This window comes from Ictidomys tridecemlineatus, chromosome 6 (genome assembly GCF_052094955.1).
Source record: "Ictidomys tridecemlineatus isolate mIctTri1 chromosome 6, mIctTri1.hap1, whole genome shotgun sequence".
Classification (NCBI taxonomy): Eukaryota; Metazoa; Chordata; class Mammalia; order Rodentia; family Sciuridae; genus Ictidomys; species Ictidomys tridecemlineatus.
The window spans coordinates 200,117,029-200,139,040 of NC_135482.1; the positions used below are offsets into that span (position 1 = coordinate 200,117,029).

General features: G+C 39.5%; 1 protein-coding gene and 1 long non-coding RNA gene across 8 annotated transcripts in view; one reads left to right on the top strand and one right to left on the bottom strand.

Moving 5' to 3' along the window:
- The window catches only part of Cdc16 (cell division cycle 16), a 26,377-nt gene continuing 4,365 nt past the window's right edge, over positions 1-22,012 (top strand). For 3 of the 7 annotated variants that reach the window (XR_013423558.1, XR_013423557.1, XR_013423559.1), the window contains exons 1-16: positions 1-361; positions 1,453-1,507; positions 1,598-1,695; positions 2,713-2,751; positions 3,037-3,177; positions 5,001-5,160; positions 6,084-6,175; positions 6,660-6,793; positions 7,813-7,892; positions 9,026-9,075; positions 9,843-9,916; positions 11,446-11,571; positions 15,536-15,688; positions 16,985-17,048; positions 19,607-19,668; positions 20,622-20,757. Coding sequence is in view for 3 of the 7 variants with exons in the window: in XM_078016386.1 (XP_077872512.1) it covers positions 314-361; positions 1,453-1,507; positions 1,598-1,695; positions 2,713-2,751; positions 3,037-3,177; positions 5,001-5,160; positions 6,084-6,175; positions 6,660-6,793; positions 7,813-7,892; positions 9,026-9,075; positions 9,843-9,916; positions 11,446-11,571; positions 15,536-15,688; positions 16,985-17,048; positions 19,607-19,668; positions 20,622-20,757 (1,512 nt within the window). In the remaining 4 variants the exon portion in view is untranslated. Of the gene's footprint in view, positions 362-1,452; positions 1,508-1,597; positions 1,696-2,712; positions 2,752-3,036; positions 3,178-5,000; positions 5,161-6,083; positions 6,176-6,659; positions 6,794-7,812; positions 7,893-9,025; positions 9,076-9,842; positions 9,917-11,445; positions 11,572-15,535; positions 15,689-16,984; positions 17,049-19,606; positions 19,669-20,621; positions 21,975-22,012 lie in introns of all 7 variants that reach the window. The other 4 variants (XM_078016386.1, XR_013423560.1, XM_078016387.1 and 1 more) reach the window with 4 other exon arrangements.
- Positions 21,184-22,012, bottom strand: part of LOC144365239 (uncharacterized) — a 7,180-nt gene continuing 6,351 nt past the window's right edge. The window contains exon 2 of the long non-coding RNA XR_013423562.1: positions 21,184-21,528. This is a non-coding gene — a long non-coding RNA (uncharacterized LOC144365239). The remainder of the gene's footprint in view (positions 21,529-22,012) is intronic.

Consider the following 22,012-nt stretch of genomic DNA (forward strand, 5'->3'; position numbering starts at 1 on the left):
TCCCGCCTCTCCCCCAGAGGGCCTCCCGCCCCACTCAACGCCTCCCCCTCCGAAGGCCTCTCGCCTTTCCCCGTGAGGGCCTCGCGCGGGGAGACGACCCCACCTTCCTGGGCGCGCCCCGGAACCAGCGGCGCCACGTTCCTTTCCAGCTCCTGGGGGGGCACTTTTACTGGGGACTTCCGGGGCGGGAGCTGTCGGAGCGGAAGTGTCGTGTGGCGCGAGGGTTCCGGCGGCGGGAGCGGTTCGGGAGCTGTCGGAGGTGCGGGCTTTGGAGGGCGGCGACGGTCGCGCGCACTCGGCCGGCCGTGCGGCCATGAACCTTGAGCGGCTGCGGAAGCGTGTCCGGCAGTACCTGGACCAGGTGCGGGGCGGCCGGGGCACGCGGGGCCGCGGGAGGGCGCGGGCGGTGGCCTGGGACCCGCGGTGCCCGAGGGAGCCGAGGCGCGTTCCGAGGAAGCGGCCTGGGGCTCGGCCGGCCGGAGGCGCGTTCCGAGAGGTTTAGCTGTAACTCCTGTGGCCGCTTCCCGCGAATCAGGACGAGGACCGGCTGGTTGGAAGTTCTCGCGCTGCGTGGGGCTCCCCGCACCGCCCCGGCACAGCGAGTCCCGGGAGGCGGCGGGGCCGCGTCCCTGTGCGGAGGGCCCGCTGGCCGGCCACGTTGGATGCCGTGTTGGGGACCGAGTGCGAAGCGACGCAGCCCGCTTTGTGCAGAGGCTGGAAGGCGGCGTCTTGATAGTTCAGTCAGCGTTTGGTGACCCCCTCGCGGGCACTCGGACGTGGAGAGGCCCCTCCGAGCCGACGGGCCGCCTGTCTGCGCTCTGGGTTTGCACCTGGGGAACTGAGCCCCCCGCCAGGGCTAAGACCAGGGGCGAGACCTGGGACTAGACCTGGCTTTGACAAATTTGAGAGTGGCTTTCTTTTTGTCAGCTTTTTTGTTATAGTGGGCTAAAGGAGGTGACCTTCCCTGTGGTCATTGATAGTTAATGTGTGTTTTTGAGTGCTGTGAATATTACAACCAAGGTACTTGTGTAGTGTTTTACGTACTACATTCCTCCTTGGGACCTATTAACAACTTATTGCAATTGTCATAAATGTCTACACAGGAAATGCTAATGACTAGATATCGGAAAATACTGTAGGATAATCATTTCACTTGTCTGCTGTTTGCGCTTGTAGGTACTTTTTTTTTTTTTGCCTGTGTATGAACTTTTAAAAACTAAATTACTTTCTTGAATTGTATATACAAAGATCTGAGTATGTTTTACTTGCACCATTGAACTAAAATTCACCCCTGTTGACCTATAAGAAAAAACGTGGTTGGTAGACCCTTGCTATGTGTAAAAACTTGTGTTGCTGTGCTGACTTCATATATGGCTTTCTAATAATAGTACACATCTGTTCAGAGCTGTGGGAATGACAGGGTAGTCACCCCTTGTTTGTTTCTGTTTGCAGCAACAGTATCAAAGTGCTCTGTTTTGGGCAGACAAAGTTGCTTCACTTTCTCATGGTAAGTGACCAATGCTATTTTTTTTTTTCCTAACTGATCTTTAAAAATTTCACTTTTTACCTCTGACCATTTATTTAATGTCCTCTCCAGAGGATCCCCAGGATGTTTATTGGTTGGCTCAGTGTCTTTATCTGACAGCACAATATCATAGAGCAGCCCATGCACTTCGGTCCCGAAAACTGGACAAAGTAAGTATGTTAATAATGTAAACTTAAAAGTTTTCAAAGCTATAAAACAGTCATTAGATAGGTATTTTAGGTGTATGTTTTGTTTATTCTCACATGAAGAAATTCACCTTTTTTTTTGAATGAAAACTTCTTCCTAATTTATCACTTTATTCCTTCATCCCATCTAGTCACTAAATTCTGAAAATTGTGTTTTTGTTGTTGTTTGTTTGTTTTGAGATGGAGTCTCTTTATGTTGCCCAAGCTGGTTACAAACTCCTGGGTTCAAGTGGTCCTCCTGCCTCAAACATCTAAGGGTCTGGGATCACAGGCACCTACCATCATGCATGGGCTTGGAAATCCTATTTGTATGTAGCTCTGAAACTGTGAGCATTTCTTTAGATTTTCTTACCACTTACATACATAAGTGAGGCCTTCAATGTATTAGTTGGAGTCCACCTTCTTGTTTTTTTCTTCAGTAACATTTTCTTCCTTTCCACTTTTCCTGTATCCAGTCCTTTTTACAAACTATCACAAGGGAGAATTTCCTAAAATACAGTTCTGATTGTGTCACCCAAAAAATCATTCAGTGATTTCCCTCTGCCCACTGGATAAATTCAGATGTCTTAATAGACATGGAGGTCCATCACTGCCGTTTCAATGCATATAGCGCATACTCCAGTCAGTTGGGCACCTTTCAGTTCCTTGGACATGGTGGCAGGTGTTTATGCTACATTCTGCTGCCCAACCAGCTTCTGACTTGGCTTCCCCTGCAAATGTTTTCTTTTTCAGCTGGCTAGTGCTATTATAGTGTTTTGTGTTGTGTTCATCTCCCCACCACCACCACCACTGTAACATTTTCACTACTTTTTAAATTCGTGATACCTGGTAAACAGTAGGTTTGTGTTGAATATGGGCTAAAGAGACTGGAATTTTTGCTGCAGGAGTGAAAGGAGAAATTATAAAACTAGCTATCTTGTGCTTACAGCTTTGTTTTAAAATGAAAATATGTGACAATTTTTAAAATAATTTCTTTCCTAGTTGTATGAAGCATGTCGTTACCTTGCAGCTAGATGCCATGTAAGTATGCTATTTTTCCTTTTTATTTAATAAAAGTTTGATTATGTGAGCATTGTTTCCCTTATGTATGTATATATGAGAATTTGGGTAATGGAATTTGGCAGGTTATTATAGTATTTTGTGAGGAAATGTGTTTTTCTTTAGTATTGTTTGCTATGAAATACTTATTTACTAAAAGCTGACATATATGAAGAAAATTGTAGTTCAGACAATTTAAGTGGATATATTATCCGTTTAAAATCCAGAAGTCATGTTTGATGAATTGTATGTCTGTTTCCTGCATAGTATGCTGCAAAAGAGCACCAGCAAGCTCTTGATATTCTTGATATGGAGGAACCAATCAACAAAAGACTATTTGAAAAATACCTGAAGGATGAAAGTGGCTTGAAAGACCCCTCCAGTGACTGGGAAATGTCACAGTCCTCGGTGGGTATTTTGTTAGCATGCTTCAGAAACAGCAGTAGGAAATGCCCATGTTAAGTGGCAAACTTTCTTTTACTTATATATTATTAAAGTAATTATGATTTCCAGCTTATTTCCCCACCAAAACCAAAGAATCTGAGAAATTTCTGAGTAAACCATTTGTTGGAAACTAATGATATCCTCTGAGGCTGTGTCTGAGAGGCTGACCTTAGACTTGCTTTTCAGATGAGGTGCCATGAATTGTACCCTCAGGAGGAATAATCTTGCTTACTTTGTTCTAACAGTGTTTTGGACCTGCCCACCCAAAGAACTTTACCTAGCTGAACTTGTTTGCAGGGAATGTTGTGTTTGGTATGCTTCAGTTTATGTGCTTCTTACCACCAAGAAATTGCAAGAGATTTGTCTTAGTGAGTGACCCTCAGTCAGGCCAATAATCTGGATCATTATTCCTTTATTTTTAACAGTTTAAGATAAAATTCACGTATCACCTAGTTTATCCATTTAAAGTGTACAGTTTCTATGGCTTTTAATATATTCATATCTGTGCAAACCTCAGTTGTAGAACATTTTTGTTACTTAGAAAGAGACCTTCTCCCTTTAGTGGTCACCCAAAGATCCACCTGTCTCCATAATTGTAAGATTTATGAAGGAACTTGGTTACTCTGCTTTTCATCTTAAAATGATAGGTATATTATACATTCTGAGTGCTCATACTTTTTTTAAACCACTCATCTATGTCTTTAAGCACATTAATTTTAGTGCTAGATGCATAGATGAGGGAGATTGGTATTATCACTATTGTTTTTTGGATCTCTTGTTCATTAATTTATTTCTTATGAAATGTATGATTTATTTGTAAAGTATTATTTCTTCTTTGAAATTGCTTTTTTTGCTGGGTGCATTGGCACACATCTGTAATCTCAGCAACTTAGGAGCCTGAGACAGGAGGGTTTCAAGTTCAAGGTCACTCTCTACAACTTTACAAGACCCTGAACAGTTTAGTGAGACTCAAAAAGGCTGGAGATGTAGCTCAGTGGTTAAGTAAGTGCCTCTGGGCTAAATTCCTAATACCACCCCCACCCCCCAACACACACACACACCAAAAAAAAAAAAGCAATTTTTTTTTTTTTAAAACACATCATAGGACACTGCTTAATTTAGGGACTAAACTAAGCGTGTCTGTTAGTTTTTAAATTTTGGTCTATGAATTTTCTCCACCTTGATCATTTTTGCTGCTCATCTCTAGAGCCTCTTTGAGCTTGGTTATGTGTTTCTTGAGGCTCAGGTATAGAATGCGAGTCAGATTCTACACCCTGTTGATGGTCACAAGGTAGCCAGCACCATACATGGCATTTTCTCCTTTTTACAAGTGAGGCCAAGCCCAGTTAATTATTATCCAGGATCACACACAAGTTTCAGGGCTGGAAAGTGAACTGAGGTCTGTGGGCTCCAGCAGTCCATGCCTTTGACCACTGGGACCATGGGCTGCCTTGCTGCCAATTACTAAGACTCACCAAGATCCTCTCATTAGGATCTATCTCAAATTACTGTTTGTCTTACAGTTGGATTTTGCACACATACAGCCTGCTATCTCTAAGTCATTGCAATATTTGGGGTAAAACAAGTAATATACCTAATAGCTTTGCTATTTACATTAGTTATAAAGATTTATTGAATAAAGTGATCAGAGCCCAGGGAAGACAGATGAAAGAAACTCTTAGTCTTCATGTGTCTGTTAGTTCACACTATGCTTTGATAGTTGGGATGAGTTGAATCCTTATTTAAAAGTTCTGAATTAGTATGTACATATCATATTTTTCTACCAGATAAAGAGTTCTATTTGTCTTCTACGAGGGAAAATCTACGATGCTCTAGATAACCGAACTCTAGCTACCTACAGTTACAAAGAAGCTTTGAAGCTTGATGTGTACTGTTTTGAAGCCTTTGATCTTTTAACATCACACCACATGCTGACAGCACAAGAAGGTTTGGAAACATGGGTGTTTTTATGTTTAGCACAATTAATACTGTTTGGATTGTCTTCTCTTAAATCATTATATAATCAAGAGCAGGCTGTCTACAGGTTTTAATAGACCTACTGACTTTCTTAAGGTCTTCAAACATGAAGCATGTTGCAAAATGCAATATCGTGCAGTGCCTCTTGCTGTCAGAATCTTGAGAGACTGGACATCACAAGGTCATATTTTTGAGAAGCAATTTGAGATAATATAAACCAGGATTTCGATGTCTGATTCAGTGATTCTCAGCCTGGCTGCACTGTAAATTCCCAAGAAGCTTTAATAACATCAGTGCCTGGGTCCTGGCTTCAGACCAGTTTGGGCAGAACCTCTGGAGGTAGGGCTCTCACATCAGATGGTTTAAAGCTTGTAGTTGACCCTAATGTACCACAGGGACCAAGAGCCTCTGACCAGGTGTATTGGTAGTGATGCAAGGTGGACAGTCAAGGAAATAGGAAATGGGGTTGTTGAAGTGGTTCTCAATTACTGGGGTTGTGTCTGGAGACTTTGGTTGTCATAACTTGGGGCATGTAGTATGGAGGAAGGATTCTGTTGGCATCTGTTGGTAGCGGCCAGAGATGCTGCTAAACTGCAGTGCATAGGATGCCTCCCAACAGAATGGTCCACAAGCATCAGTAGTGTTGAACCCAAGGCACTCCACGTGGCCGCTGACTGCACCCCTCTGGAGGCCTCTGGGCCCTAGCCCTCAGTTGATCTATGTCTCCTAGGCCTGGGAACCACTGTCTCAGCTTTCTCTGGTACATTTTGATCTTTCTATTTTCTCTTGAGTTGATTTATTTAGACCAAGAATTATAAAAGAGTATTTGTAGTTATTAACCTTTTTTTCTCATATTATGAGGACATCTTTTTTTGTTTCTCATCATTTTTAAGAAAAAGAACTACTTGAGTCACTACCTCTTAGCAAGCTCTGTACAGAAGAACAGGAATTGCTGCGTTTTCTGTTTGAAAACAAATTAAAAAAGGTAAGGAAAAATGCAGCATTTGTTTATGTAAATTTCATTTCATTAAATTTGACCTTTATTCCTTATTATTTAAATTGTTTTATTAAGTTAGCACGTTTACAAGAAGGATTATTTTAACTATTTGGTAGGATTCCTAAAGAAGCTTTCAAAATGTCTTCCTCCCAAGGACTCCTTATTCTAAAAGTTTGAATTAGTGCATGAAAAAGCAGATTTTTTTTCTTATTTTTTCTGAATCTCTGTGATATGCTGCCTATTGTGGAACTCTTTTGATTAAATTGAGAAGAGAATTAAACTGATTGTGAGGAGTGCTAATGTGCTAATGAAACTTGAAGTGTTTTTTTTTTTTTTTTTTGAAACTTGAAGTTTTTAGGGGCTCACATATGTCCTGTGTAATTGTTTTAACCACTTGGGCCAAACACAGAGTAAGTCTTCCTTTTGATTTGTTATTATTCGTTGAGTTTATCTTTATATTTTTCTGTTCCAGTATAATAAGCCCAGTGAAACTGTCATCCCTGAGTCGGTTAATGGATTACAAGAGAATCTAGATGTGGTAGTGTCTTTAGCTGAGAGACATTATTATAACTGTGATTTTAAGATGTGCTACAAACTTACTTCTGCGTAAGTATGCTCACCATTTTTGTTTTTGAACCTGAAGTTTAGTCCACATCTACATAATTCAAAGACGTTTTCCCTGAGTAATCTCAAACTAGATGATGGTTTAAGTTACCTTTGAATAATTCTGAACAGGCTGCTGCTTTTAAAAGAGCAATTTATAGCCAAGTTTTTTCATATTTGTAGCCATATTATAATAACTTTGGAGAAACATACATTTCTATCTTCCCAATCTTGATAGTTTTTATAGTTTGGAAGTACAATTTTGATGTGACACATAATTTCATAAAATACTTTCTTTGTTAGAGACTAGAGTTGGGGCAATAGCTTAGTGGTAGAGTGTTGGCCTAGCATGTACCAGGTCTTGATTTGGTGTACAGCACTGAAAAAAAAAAAAAAGTCTAATACTGTCCTGGGTGTTCTATGATATCTGGCATACTCATTAGCTAAGTCATCTCCCCCACACACCAGTTTTCCAGTATGCCAAATCAGAGTTGTCTTTTAGCTAGATTATATTCTATTATTTTGAGGGTCTTTGGGTTGTTTAAAATTCTTGGAATCACAAATTTAATTAGCAAATACCTGTGATCTATTTAATGGTTTAAACTTGTAAGCCTTTAAATAGTTGGAGAATTTATGTATTGAGATGCTGTTCACTTAAAATAATTTATTCCTACCAAATTCACCAGAATTTTCTCTTTGCTTTATAACCTGATCATTGCTGTATTGTAGCCTACAGTATCATGTATGATCTTTAATAATTAAACATAGCCAGTTATGATGAATTCTGTCATGTACCACTTCTGTACCATCATTTAAATGGATTTTGTTCTTAGAAGAAGGGAAGGTACAAAATCCTTGCTATGAGAAGAGGTTTTATTTGATTGGGAAGGGTAGTGACTAGGGTAAAGGTCAGATCTTAAACTGTATTTTTATGAATACTTAAACTTTTTTTTCCATTTCCCTAATATAGAACTTTTCTACCTTTCTCATGTACACTTCTGTTGTGTTGCTTTAACTTTCAGAGTAATGGAAAAAGATCCTTTCCATGCAAACTGTTTACCTGTACATATAGGAACTCTTGTGGAGCTGAATAAAGCAAACGGTATGAATTTTCTTTTTAATGAAGATAATTCTTGCTGGGTGTGTTTGCCAATGCCTGTAATCCCAGTGATTTGAGAGGGTAAAGCAGGAGGATCACAAGTTCTAGGCCAACCTCAGCAACCTTTTGAGACCCTGTCCTAAAATTTTGAAAAGATCTGGGGGATGTAATTCAGGCAGAATGCTCCTGGGTTCAATCCTTAGTACCACCACCAAAAAAAAAAAAATAAACAAATTCCATGTAATTCTTAAATTTAAGAAAAAGATTAGGGCAAGAATTGTTAACTATTTAGAATTTGGAAGGGAGCATAGTTTTTACTTGGGTTTTCCACATTTTAATTTCAGGAACATTTAGTTGTGTTTGAGCAATAATTGCCCTTACATCTTTAAAACTCAGTAGTGAGTCTCTCAGAGAGCAAGAAAACCCAAAAACATCCTAGTTCTAGGGCTGGGGATGTGGCTCAAGCGGTAGCACGCTCACCTGGCATGCATGCAGCCCGGGTTCGATCCTCAGTACCACATACAAACAAAGATGTTGTGTCCGCCAAAAAAAAAAAACTAAAAAGTAAATATTAAAAATTCTCTCTCTCTCACTCTATCTTTAAAAAACAAACAAAAAATCCTAGTTCTAAACCCCTGTTTCTCTCTGGTCCATGGACCAGCAGCATCACATCCCTTAGAAGCTTGTAAACCACCAAATCCAAAGTCTGCATGTAGGACATGCCTGCATGAGATGTAAGACTGGCATGTTTGTCAAGAGAAAGTACTCTATTGCTGATGGTTTGGCAGTAGCCTGGGACTTAAGAGGTGTAGGGTTCTAGGGTAGGCATGGTGCTTTGAAGGAACCTTGGCCACTCCTGGAGTGCTTTATTCAGGGCTTCTGTTCCCACATCACCCACCACATGCCCTCCACCTAGTTTTCCAAGCACTAAGCAAGTGTTCAGTGTCCTCTGTGGGACTGGGGAGGATGTATCTGCCAGGTGGGATCTCTTTACCATCATTTAAATGGATTTTGTACTCAGAGAAAGGGAAGGTATGAGATCTTCACTATGAGAAGGGTAGTGACTAGGATAAAGGTCAGATCTTAAATTGTATTTTTATGAATAATTGAATTTTTTTTCCATTTCCCTAATATAGAACTTTTCTACCTTTCTCACAAACTGGTGGATTTATATCCTAGTAATCCTGTAAGTAGTATCTTTTTTCTTACCTGAACTTTAAGAAAATACTTAACTAGTTATTTAGACAGTAGTTTAAGTACAAGCAAATAATATTTAAATCATTAGGGCCATGAAGAGATTTTCTAATTATATCAGAGCAATAACCTTAAAACAAAAACCTTTTTTTCTAATTATAGAAATTATACATTTGTTACTTTAAAATAGTATGTAGAAAAATATAAAATATAGCTCATGCCATCACATACCTGTCTTTCCTAAGGGATATAATTGATTGGTAGCTTTCTCAGATTGTCTGTATGAGACAGTGTACTGAGATGTGCGCTGATTGGATCAGTATGTCTTCCAAACTGCAGTGGATCAGAATGGAATACTAGGAATGGAAAGTGAAATTTGGAACTATGTCATTAAAAACAGAAGCCAGGAATCATGGTCTGTCTCAGACAAGACAAGAATCTGTCCCTACCTCAGGAAACTGGAAGTCTTAGTGCAGGAGAATCAACTAATGAAGAGTCAGAACTCTGCAGTGAGAGCCAGGGACAAGCCAGGACTCAACAGGCTGGTGTCCTTAGGCACCTTGTCTTCTGGGGCAGCCATCTGAGAAACACCATGGAGTTAATAATCCCTTCTCCTCTAGGACCTCAGTAGAGAGAATATATTAGATAAACTTGTAATTTGAATTGGAACATCTGATCTACCTCCTGTCTTGCTTAGCTTGTTAGGGTTGTAGTTCAAAGTTACACATCTTTGGTCATGGTAAATATTGAACTTTTTAGGTTTCTTGGTTTGCAGTGGGATGTTATTATCTCATGGTGGGTCATAAAAATGAACATGCCAGAAGATACCTCAGGTATGCATTTTTTTCTTCCTTCTGTAGTCAACCCTAGGAAGAGATTTCTTACTCATATCATATGCTTTAATGCTGTAAATAATAAGTACTTAAAAGCAATGTGAAAGAAAAAAATATTTTCAACATTTTCAGTTCAGTTGTGTCATCCGTGTTCCTTGTTCTTTATGAGGGGAGGTAAAAGATATCAGTGATTTATATCTCATTCTGAAGGAGAATATTTTTATTTATAAGCAAGAAATAATAGGAAACAGTACAGAATAACAGTTTGAAAGGTTTTATTTTTCATTTATAGAGATATTAACCTTTTGCCAGTGGTGGTGAAATTACACAAAACTTTATGTGAGGTTAGGGTCACCAAGTGAGACTATAAAACAGAATTCTTGGCATAGTGAACAGCTTCTTGTAAGGATCAACTGTGCGTTTGACTTAAGGAAAAGCTTGCCACCCAATCATACATAATACACTCAATAATTCGTAATCTTAACCAGATTATATAAATATAGAGAAATGCCTAGGGTGATAAGAATAGTTTTTTACAAAGATTTCAAGTGCAATAATTCCTGTGATTCCCTCTGCAAACAAAATAGAAAAGGACATCCAAGGAAAGGAGCTTGTTTATAATCTAGAATTCTAATCCAAGGTCTATGATTTACCAGCCATAATTCCTGGGAAAGGTCACTTTCTCTGAATCTTCTCTAAAAGTGGGAATAATGTAGTACTTACATGCCAGATTGACATGAAAGCTCCTTGCACTCAGAATGAAATAGGAAGTGTTCTCTGGTTGTGTTCAGTACTTGAGAAAAGCCCAAGTGTATTGAGGCGGTCAATTGTGAAAGGTCTTTTGGACTGTGCTTCTTTAATTTAGTGTGTGATTCCATGAATGACTGTACTGGAAATGGAACATTTGGGTGAAAGAAGGCATAGAAAATAAAATGCTAGAGAGAGAAAAGATCACTTTCCATGTTTTGTGATATGTTCTCTCTGTCCTGTCCTGGGTTAACCATTACCATGTTCACTGATTGAAGACTAATTACGCATAATCCAGTCCACTCTAGAGCCTGTGGTGAATCTCTTCCCACCACAGGAGATCACTTAATCTCTCATGCCTTGATACAGATGTCTTTAAAATGTAATTAGTTTGTCTTGCAAAAGTTGTTAGGATGAGACAATCCGTCTGAGATGAGACATCAGGGAGGTGCCTGGCACAGAACAGGCCCTTGTTTGATGGCTGCTGCTGCCCGCACAAAATGGGCTCCTGGGTAAGATAATGCTTTTAGACATATGCAGAATACTAATGGGTTCAGCCACAGTGCCTTTTTAAAAAGAGGTAGATGTCTCCTAAAATTTTCGTTGTACTGTAAATTGTTTTGGTCAGATGCATTAACACAAATGTTACATTAATATTTAATATGTTGATGATTCATTTATTCAATTAATGTTATTAGTCAATATCTTTGAGGCTGTTTATTCATATGAAATTTAATGTTTAAGAGTAAATATTATTACTGCAATGAATGCTTTTGTTTTAGTAAAGCCACAACTCTGGAGAAGACGTATGGGCCTGCATGGATAGCCTATGGGCATTCGTTTGCAGTGGAAAGTGAGCATGACCAAGCAATGGCTGCTTACTTTACAGCAGCACAGCTGATGAAAGGGTAAGGCAGAGCAAGCTGATTAAACTCCATTAGTTATTTGCTAACCATGAAGTGAAATTTGTTAGTACTATCACTGCCGTTTCTTGATAAACAAAAAACATATTTGCTTCTTGCCTAATAGTTTATGATTGTAAAATAACTGAAAATGGAGGGGGAAAGAAGGTAGGGTAGTAGCTTGCCCAGTAGCTTATATAGTGCATGAGGAAGTAGGAAATTAGGCTAAGGGCTAAAGCCCTTTTCATGGTTCATGTAAGAGTGAAAATGTTCATGTGAAAATTACTATTGTGTCTTATCTGTTACCAAAGTTATTTGATGAGGCTCCTTGGCCATGCAGGACTTTATTTGCCAGTATTGTAGGTTTATGTCAATATTATACATACAGGTATTGATATCAACTGCTGTAAAAGTACCTTAAGAATATGTTACTTTGAGAAGTAGAGTATGTCTGTTTTTCTCATTAATCCTTTGGCCTTGCCATTGGTTACTCCTTGTAAAGTGCTTTGTATGGATGGTTTCCATTGACCAGTGACTCCATCCCTGTGCGGACAGCTGTGCAGAGGGCTGGTCTGTGGTCAGACTGCCTGGACTCTTTCCCAGTTCTTCAGTTTGATGACATGTGGTAGTGGGCAAATTACTTAACCTGGTGAAAAATAGGAATAATAGCAAAACTTCCTGGTTTATTGTGAGAAGTGATTGAAATAATACCAATTAAAGACTTTGAACTGTGTCTTACACATAAAAGGGACTCAATGAAATTAGCTACCTTTTTTGCTTATAGAGTCCACAGATAGAATTTTGGTAAGTTTGATCTACCTTTTGACATTTAGTTCTACTTCCAGCTTATTTATTGTCCTTAGTTTTTATAGTCTCACTAAATTTGATAAGGATGCTTGTTATATCCCTCCATGGGGACATAAACTATTACTGCCGTTTCTTGCTAAACATAAAACATATATGTTTTTTGCCTAATAGTTTATGAGTTTAGTTTCCACATGTTGTGAATTTCCCAAATTTCCTTTTGTTACTGATTTCTCACTCAATTCCACTGCATCTGAAGAATGTTTTTGTGGGATCTCAGTCCTTTCTCTATGAGCTAACATAGGTTTATTCTAGAGATGGTGCCAGGTGGGCTTGAGAGTTCTGCTTTTGTCGGGTGGAGTGTTTTGTGGGCACCTGTTCTAATCTTTTTAGTGTTTTTGGAACCCTTGTTTTCTTATTGCTCCTGTACCTAGTTAATTCTGTCCTTTATTGCAACGGGATATTGAATTTTCAGCTCTTGTTGCTAAATTGTGTTTATTCCTCTGATTCTGGCAGTTTTGACTCTATGAGTTCTGAGTCCCTTTAGTAGCTGGTGTACAATTGTATTTTCTAGCTGCATTGAGCCTTTCATCATTGTAGAATGTCCTTCCCTGTGTCTGACAGTTTCATCTTTGTCTCTCTTGTCTGATGTTGGTATAGTCACACCAGCTCTCCTTTGTGTTATCATGGTTTTTTTTTTTTTCCATTTTTAATTTCAACTTGTTTATGTCTTTGAATCTAAAATATATTTCATATAGTTAGATCGTATTTTTTTTATTCAATCTCTACCTTTTGATGGAGTAGTCCATTTGTGTTTCATACGTTACTGATAAGGCAGGACTTAATGTGTGTCTTTTTTGATCCTGTTTCTCATTACTGCCACCTTTTGTGGTAAATACTTCATAGATAACCATTTTGTTTTTTCCTTCTATATTTCTATGTTATTTTCTTAGTGATTATCTCAGAGATGATAATTAACATCTTAAAACAATTTCATTTGGATTATTACCAACTTAATTTTAGTAGGATACCAAAACTTTACTCTTCCTGTCTCCTATGTGCTATTGTCATACATTATAAACCGAGTTACAAACAAAAATACTTTTACATTTATCTGTATTTACCAATGTAGTTACTTTTGCTGGACTATTATCTGTTTTGTGTGGGTTTGAATTGCTATCTAGCGTTCTTTCCTGCTAGTCTGAAGGAAATGCCTTTAACATTTCTTATAGGATAAGTTCTCTAGTAATGGAATCTCTCAGTTATACATTTGTTACCATGATTATTTATTGGTTCTTTCTTTTCTCTCTTTAGATCCGCTTTTAAACCCTTTAAGTGAATTTTTAATTTCATCTATTGTACTTTTCTATATCAGACTTATTACTTGGTTCTTCTTTATAATTTATTTTTATTCTCTGGTAAGACATTGTTCTTATATTTAATTTTGTAGAAATAAACTTCTCAAGTTCTTTGAATGTTTAAAATAGCTTATTTAAAGGGGATGTAGCTCAGTGGTAAAGTGACAGCCTAACATGCATGAGGCCATGGGATAACCAGCACTGGGGGAAAAAAAATGCAAACTTTGAACAGGTTATTTTAAGGTACTTGTCTTTTGGGGCTACTTCTGGGCTTCTTCCAGGACTTTTTCTGTTGACTGCTTTTTCCCCCCTATATATAGATCATTTTTTCCTGTTTCTTTATATATATCTCCTTATTTTTGTTGACAATTATATACTGTGGCAGTTGTGAAAATCAGATTCCCCACCTCACCCCAGGACTTCTCAGTGACTCCAGAACTTGAGGACTTTGCCCCTGTCCCAGCGTCTGTACTTGTTGGGACACACCATCAACACTCTGGCAGTTGACTGCTCTGCCTTAGCCTTTGTTTCCTTTGTGCACAGAGCCTTGAGGTCAGACAGAGATGTGAGACTGGAGCCTTCTCAGACCTTTTCTTTATGTGTGGAGAGCTCGTGTGTGGCCGGAATCCCCCACACTGTGTCCTCATGGACATCTACACCCAGATTTCCCTTCAACTTTTTGGCCTTCCACTTGTTTGCCAAACTGGGGTAGCTGCTTCAGGCAGCTGTGGTGGTGTCTAATTGCTGCTAATTTTTGGCAAGCACCCCAGGGATAATGCTTTTTCAGTGAGTTCTCTCTGAGGTCATATAAAATGGGGTATGAATGGGCCTTTTCTAGGGACTGCCAGGCAGGTCCAATAATAGCAGTCCTCTGAATTGTTGCAGTATCTCCACACTCCTGCCCTCTCCAGTAGCCACTGCTGCTGCTGTTCCAGTGGTGGGAAGCTGGGGGAGGAGGTAGGAACAGGACAGATCGAGACACTATACATTTCTTGTTCTTACCAAAAGCCAGTTATGTTCTTGTTGCTGTTATGGGAGAGTAGACTTTGGAAGTCCCTTATGGGCCATTCTGAAAGTGTTTTCTTCCAGGTGATTACTTGAAAGGGCACTTCATGACCCTTCTGCAGATGAAGGTTTGTCACTTAGCACTAGATGGTACCAATGCACATGGCAGACAGCCAGTCATGATGTAGTGATGCAGATCATCTTCGAAGAAAGATCATCGTATTGCAGTCACTGACCAGATAGTGTGGACAGATGCCAATCTGTTGAGACAATTTAGTACTGACTGCCTAGAACTGTCTTAGTATGAGACAGTTGAATTCACCCAGAAGATGTGGTTCAGAACTCTCCTACTAGAACCACTGAGAATTGATTATGCTGGCAGTGCACCGAAGGGAGAACTGCCTAGTCTGGGAGAGCCAGGTGGCTTCAGAAAGTGTGGAACTTGACTGCCTCAGAAGGAACATGGTACTGAGTAGAACATGGAGAAGTAGAAGCACTGTCAGGGTGTGAGTGGGCTTCACACAGGCCAGGGGCCCCAGTTCTTCTTTTCTGAAGTTTTTTTTTTTTTTGTCTTTTTTACTGTGGAGTAATAAAAAATAAAGACGAATAGGTTGGTGATAGATTCTAGAAGTGGCAGCTAAATAGTCTAAAAGGCCATTAGGTTAGATATTCATTAATAGTTAAGAGACAAAAGTAACTTGGTTTTTTTGTTTTTGTTTTTGTTTTTTGACCTATTGTGCAGATAATATATGAAATTGACTGATTTCTGCTGATTGAACATGTGGCTTCTCTGGCATTTTTAGGTGTCATTTGCCAATGCTGTATATTGGACTTGAATATGGACTGACCAACAACTCCAAACTGGCTGAAAGATTCTTTGGCCAAGCTCTCAGCATTGCACCAGAAGATCCTTTTGTCATCCACGAGGTTGGGGTAGTTGCATTTCAGAATGGAGAGTAAGTACTGGGAGACCTGGCCCTGTGCTGTCTCTGAGTCCAGCTGACAGGGTACCTCTTCATTAGGTCTTGGTCTTTACTTGTAGTGTTTTAGAAGATGGTGGTACCTAGCTAAGGAAGAAAACAAACTCTTTCTTAATCTTGGTTTTCCTTAGAACATAGACCTATGGGTTGAACCTCCTTTGATTGGGCTGTCATGAATTCTGATGCCATGGTGTAGCCCCAGAGGCTTGGCAGGGTCCTAGTGATCTCTGTCAGTTAGGAGTTGGTTCATTTGTTTGGGGAAGTTTTTCTGCAATTTTTGAACAAAAATTCTATTTTTAGTTACTAATAATAAAATAAATTGGAATGACCCAGTTTCTGGTTTCTTGGTCAATTGACCGTTTTCTATAGCTTTGGATATTTGTAGAATAAATGATTTGGTGATTTCTTTGCATGAGATTATAAGTTTACAGAGAATAAATCTAGAACATCAGTTCTGTTTATGGCATATATATGTTCTAAAATCTAAAAATTGGAGTAAACTTAGAAGAAAGTTTGAGGCTTTTAAAATACATAATAATAATATAATGCAGTCTGTTTTCAGTATTTGCGAATTCAGTTCCTACAAATTGGCCTACTAAGATTCACCCATCACCCCAAAACCAATTTGAAGTGCTTTTAGTCTTTTTGTACACACAGGGTGGGAGAGACTGGAGTCCTCAGAGTGCAGTTGCTGGCTAACCTTGCACGGGGCCACACTCTGTTCACACTATAAACCAGGGGCCTTGTGATCTATTAATGTCACATTTCTCACATTTTGTGCTCCCCCCCCCCCCCCCCCCGGCACTGCCCCTTTTTGGTGCTTTTACTGTTCAAAATGATCCCCAAGCTTAGCACTGTGTTTGAAACTCAGGTAGTTGTGATGTGGCTCAGGGAGACATGCTGTTAAGTGAACTTCATTCAGGCCTGTGTGGCCGTTCTGTTGACTATGAGTTCAGAGTCAGTGGATTGACAATACGTGTTAAACAGAAACACGTGTGGAGCAGGTGATGAAAAATTGTGGCCAGAGGTTTACAGGAACCTAAATACCCTGAAGCAAGATAAATCAGTTCTGTTTCCCAAATCACAGGCTCGTGTGATATGGATTCTGATAAGAATAGGCATTTAGCTGACGTAAACTCTGAAGTAAACTAGTTGATTCCAGTAATTTACTCTGCTTCATTTCAGCACTATTAGAAAGAGATACTCAAATTTTTCTTAAAATGTTCAGACCTGTTTTGAATAACCTATAATCTTTTTTCTCCTCTGTTTTAGATGGAAAACAGCAGAAAAATGGTTTCTGGATGCTTTGGAAAAAATTAAAGCAATTGGGAATGAGGTATTCTATAAAATACCTGTAAATACACATGTCCACACCCTTGAGCGTGGCTACTGTTGAATGAGGAAGATAATAGGGACACTGGAAGAAAGTAACCTGATACCCGTTGTGACAAATAGCTCCATAATGTGCAAGTTGTCAGGCAACTGTTTTATCATGTTGTACAAAATGAGTGTATTTCTGATTCATGGTCAGATGTGACCCTGGCTGTGACATGTAGGAACAATCAGAACATATGAGAAGAATATATGAAATTGGACATTTTAGGTGGTTAGTGACCACCATAAAGCATCTAACACAATCCTCCTCTAGAGCTTGAAAGAGGCTGTCATTGAGTGGGTTATCAACAGATCTTCTACAGGGCCAGCTGTCATTCAAATGTAGACCACTTTTCACTGTCCCACACTATGTGCTGACTGTATATGTAATGATCTACAGATCATTCCATGGTTCTATGTGTGAAAGATGCCCCTTAAGAATTAGTGCTAGGGCTGGGGTTGTGGCTCAGTGGTAGAGTGCTTACCTCAGCATCACATAAAAAAATTTAAGTAAAATAAAGGTATTGTGTCCAACTACAACTAAGAAATTTAAAAAAATAAAACAGAAAGAATTAGTGCTGTGGACTGGAGCTGTGGCTCAGCAGTAGCATACTTGCCTGGCATGTGTGAGGCACTGGGTTCGATTCTCGGCACCACATATAAATAAATAAAGGTCTATCAACAACTAAAAAAAAAAAGGAATTAGTGCTAATGAACAAACACTCCAAATAGCAAGGCTGTTTGTGCACTGGCAGTATTTAAAATACTAACACTTCTAGATATAAACTTGTGCATGTTGCTGTTCTTCCCAGTCCCTTTCATTTATATCTTGTGTTATTCTGTTCTGATTTTCACGTCCCAGTTCACTCTGTGCTTATGCACATGTGCCCATAGACTTTACATTTGCTTTTATCTTCTGTGATTGACAGCTCTGCAGACCTCCTGTTGTGGCAATCTCTACCCCTAGACCCAGATTCTCTTGTTTTATCTATTACCATCTAAACTCATCAACAGTACATTTCCATGTGTTTGTGCTTGGGTGTATATAAGGCAGACTCTTCCTCAGCTGAGTTTTGGGTGGCTCTGGATTATCCTAAGTGTTTTTGTTAATACAGGGTGCCATTTACCACATAGCAGTTTTCAAACAGTGCCTTACTATTGATACTGACCCAGCAGCACCAGCATCATCTGGAAGCTCACTAGAAGTGCTGAATCTCAGATCTACTGAATCAAAATAGCCATTAGGGAAGATCTGCAGATGATTCTCATACATAGAACAGTTTGAGAAGCACACTCTTGAGCCATACTTAAAGTTGAAACTATGTCCTTTTAGTCCAAGACACTTTATAGTCTTAGTATAAAAGCACAATACTTAATGTCAAAATGCCCATTAAAAGTTATATGAGGAGAAAATACTCTTGAACTTTAATTATAAACTGCAGCAAATCGAAAGAGAAGCAGTCGTGCCAAGAGCCACCAAATGGTTTGTTTGTATTCACAGGGCTGGGCTTCTAGGGCCACTCTCTATTGCTTAGCTGACAGGTATATGTCAAGTGCCACCCACATCCTGGGAGCTGAGCTGGGCTATGATGCAGAAACTATTCGATATTTCCTTCCCTCTCTTCTGTTGGGGAATGCCAACAAGTAAGTTGGCAGTAATAACACAGCATGATTAAGGAAATAAAATGCTCAGTTGGACGAAGCTCACCCTGAACTGAAGTGGTCAGGAAGGCCTTTGGATGTGTCACACACCTCGGTCTTGAAGGTGACCAGATCTCAGCCAGGCAGAAATGAGGGGAAGGTATTTCAGGGATAGAGAACAGCATGTACAAAGATGGGAGCTGATTCAAGTGTGGCTTGGGTTTTGAGTTCACGGAGAATGTCAAGAAGCGGGGCAGAAAGCTTAAATCTGAGTCATTAAAATTAGCCTTGAAAACAGTGTTAGAGTCCACCTTATCCTAGGAGAGTTAGAATACCAGGGGTCAGGCTTGTAGGATGGGGGCCCAGGCCAGATTTTTGCTAATGGGAAGTTGAGGGTTACAGGGTTGAAGCTATACCCCAAAAGGAGAATGAACAAGCCCTGGAGTCTTGGAAGGTTGGAATGATCTCGTACCCAGGAACTGACTGATGGGGTACTTGGCTAGGGTTAGGGAGTTGGAATGGCTGGAGAGATGAATTAGTGTGGCACACTTAATTTAGAGCTTGTTTAACATTTCTAAGTGGAAACACCTAGCAGATAGATGACCATAAAGATCAGTGTTTCAGAGAGAGCCTGGTCTGCAAGTGTACAGTTTGAGCTCCATCAGCATGGATGGGATCTGGCAGAATTGTAAGTACTGAGGAGTCCTTAGGAAGTCTCCTCTAGTGGGGGAGACAAGCCCAGAAACCAGCACATCCTCTTGCCTGGTGTGGCAGTAGAAGCCCACCAGAAAGCCCAGAGATGGGAAATGTTTCAGTGCAAACAAATCAGGCTAAATGGCAACTTATGTAACTCGTGGGCTTGATGTTGCTATGTTTTAGGTGACAGTTGACAAATGGGAACCTTTGTTGAACAACTTGGGGCATGTCTGCAGGAAACTTAAGTAAGTGAAGCAGAACATTTTCAGAATGTACTTTGTACTAAAAGTTTGCTTGATTTTGAATAGCATTTTCCACATTTTATTTCATGAGCTCCTCCAGCTTTCTTAAGCTTGACTAGATACAACAAGCTTCAAAGTTACTGTTGCTATTTGTCTCTATTTATATAATTTTATTTTAGAAGCATTGAGAATTACAAATAATAGTTACTTTTTTAGATTAAAATTTGCATTTAAAATTAATTCAGAAGAGTTGGGATAATAGGATCTAATTAAAAACCATATCCATATTTTCACTTTGTTCTCCTAATGATAGAATAAACAAATGACAGTTAAAAAATGAATTCCTTCTTTAAAATAAGTCTTGGAAATTCTAGCCTCAAGACTTAACAAAGTCTATTTCAGGATTCTCTCCAGACTTTACTTTGCATTACAAAGTAATATTTTCAATAGAGAATATTACAAACTATAGCATTTTCTAAACCTTAATTCAGCATAAAATCTTCCCCCATCTCAAAAGACTTTACAGGGCAAGTGTCCCAGAGAATATTTTGAGGAGTGAGTTTTAGACCTTAAAGCAAAACTCCTTGGCTATGTCTAATCTCCTGGTATGGGAGGTTTGCTGTCACATGAGAGGCTCTTTGTGATAATTCACAGGTCAGGATCCAAAATGAAGTTCTGGTTCAGTTGTCCCTCAAACAGTGAAACGAATGTATTCAGCAGGTCACGAAGGGGTGCCTGGGGTTGGCTAAGGGGGGATGCCAGGAGAATGTTCAAGGTATTTAATCCATAAAAGGACGAGTGGAGGCAGTTACCAGTCTGTATTGCTATTTGGTAGATGAGAGTCACTGTCTCCACAGATTGAGGTAAATCTTGGACTTAAAAAGGTGGTACTTTTACTGTGCCAGTAATTGTTTTCTTTTGTTTCCCCTCTCTCCCTCCCCATCTTCTCTCAACAGAAAATACGCAGAGGCATTGGATTACCATCGGCAGGCATTGGTGCTAATTCCCCAGAATGCATCTACCTACTCTGCCATAGGCTATATCCATAGTCTGATGGGCAACTTTGAAAATGCTGTGGACTATTTCCACACAGTATGTCTTGTTTATACCCAACTTTAGATCTACCAGTTCTTTTCTAGGCAACGTTTTATTCCTTTACTATTTTAAACTTTTTTAGTCAATCTTAGGTTTTATTCTTTTCGTGGCAGAGGGAAGTGTGTGTGGTGTTCAAATTAAAGAGAGATGTGAGACTGCTTCTAAATGTACAGTGGGGCATGCTGTTGCCAGGGGTCATCATCATATGGGTCAATCTGGGTGTCTCAGGTCAGTGCAGAATGTCTGCTCAAGTGAGGGCCTGCTCAAGACAGAGATGCCCCATCTCTGCTTGGACCCTTAATTCTGTAGAGCACATCAGTGGATGAACAGAAACAACCTGTGCAACCATCACACGAAATCCACACACCTTATTCCATCAGAGCTAAGACACTACGAACAAGCAGGATCACACAGAGACAAGTGTTGCCAATTAAACTTTTGTTTTTATAATTAAAATATTCTTTTTGAATGTATTTAGACATTAATTTTTTTAAATCAGGGATCATCTTAATACATATATATAAAAAAAAAACATAAGTGGTTAATTTCCAACTGGGTGGTTATTATTCCCATTTTCCCAGAATAGTGTCCTGATGCCAGTACACTCCTTTCATTGACTCTGGGTTATTTCTCAGCCACATGATTTGCAAGTCTCTCAACCCTTTCAGCCTTCCACTGGGTCAGCAGAAGATTTTCAGAGGACTACTATAGTTCTGTTTCTTGAGCCTCTCAGCTGTGGCAGATGACAATGTCAGTAGAAACCAGCAGCTGTAAGATATCCCGGGTTCAGAAACATTAAAAGTTAAGAAAATGTGAGCCTTAGAATTAATGTACTAATGGTATTTGGAGAAAGAGGTCAAATTAGGCAATGCAATCATGCAGTATCTCAAAAGATAAATTCAGTGATAAGTTCAGAGCTGTGTTGTTTTGTTTTGACTGGTGATTGAATCCAAGGGCTCTACCGATAAGCTACATCCCATATCCTTTTTTTTATTTTTTATTTTGAGACAAGGTCTTGCTGAGTTGATTAGGGGCTGGCCTTGAACTTGCCATCCTCCTGCCTCAGACTCCTGAGTTGCTGGGATTACAGATGTACACCACCATGCCTAGCAATACTGCTTAAAGGTTATTAAGAGAGATTCTCAGGCTATGTGAAGTCGTGAAAGTGCCTCTGTTGTAACCAGAATATTGAGCTAGTAAGAAGTTTGGACTAAGTAAGTTTTCTGGTCTTATTTGAAATATCTTTCAAGTA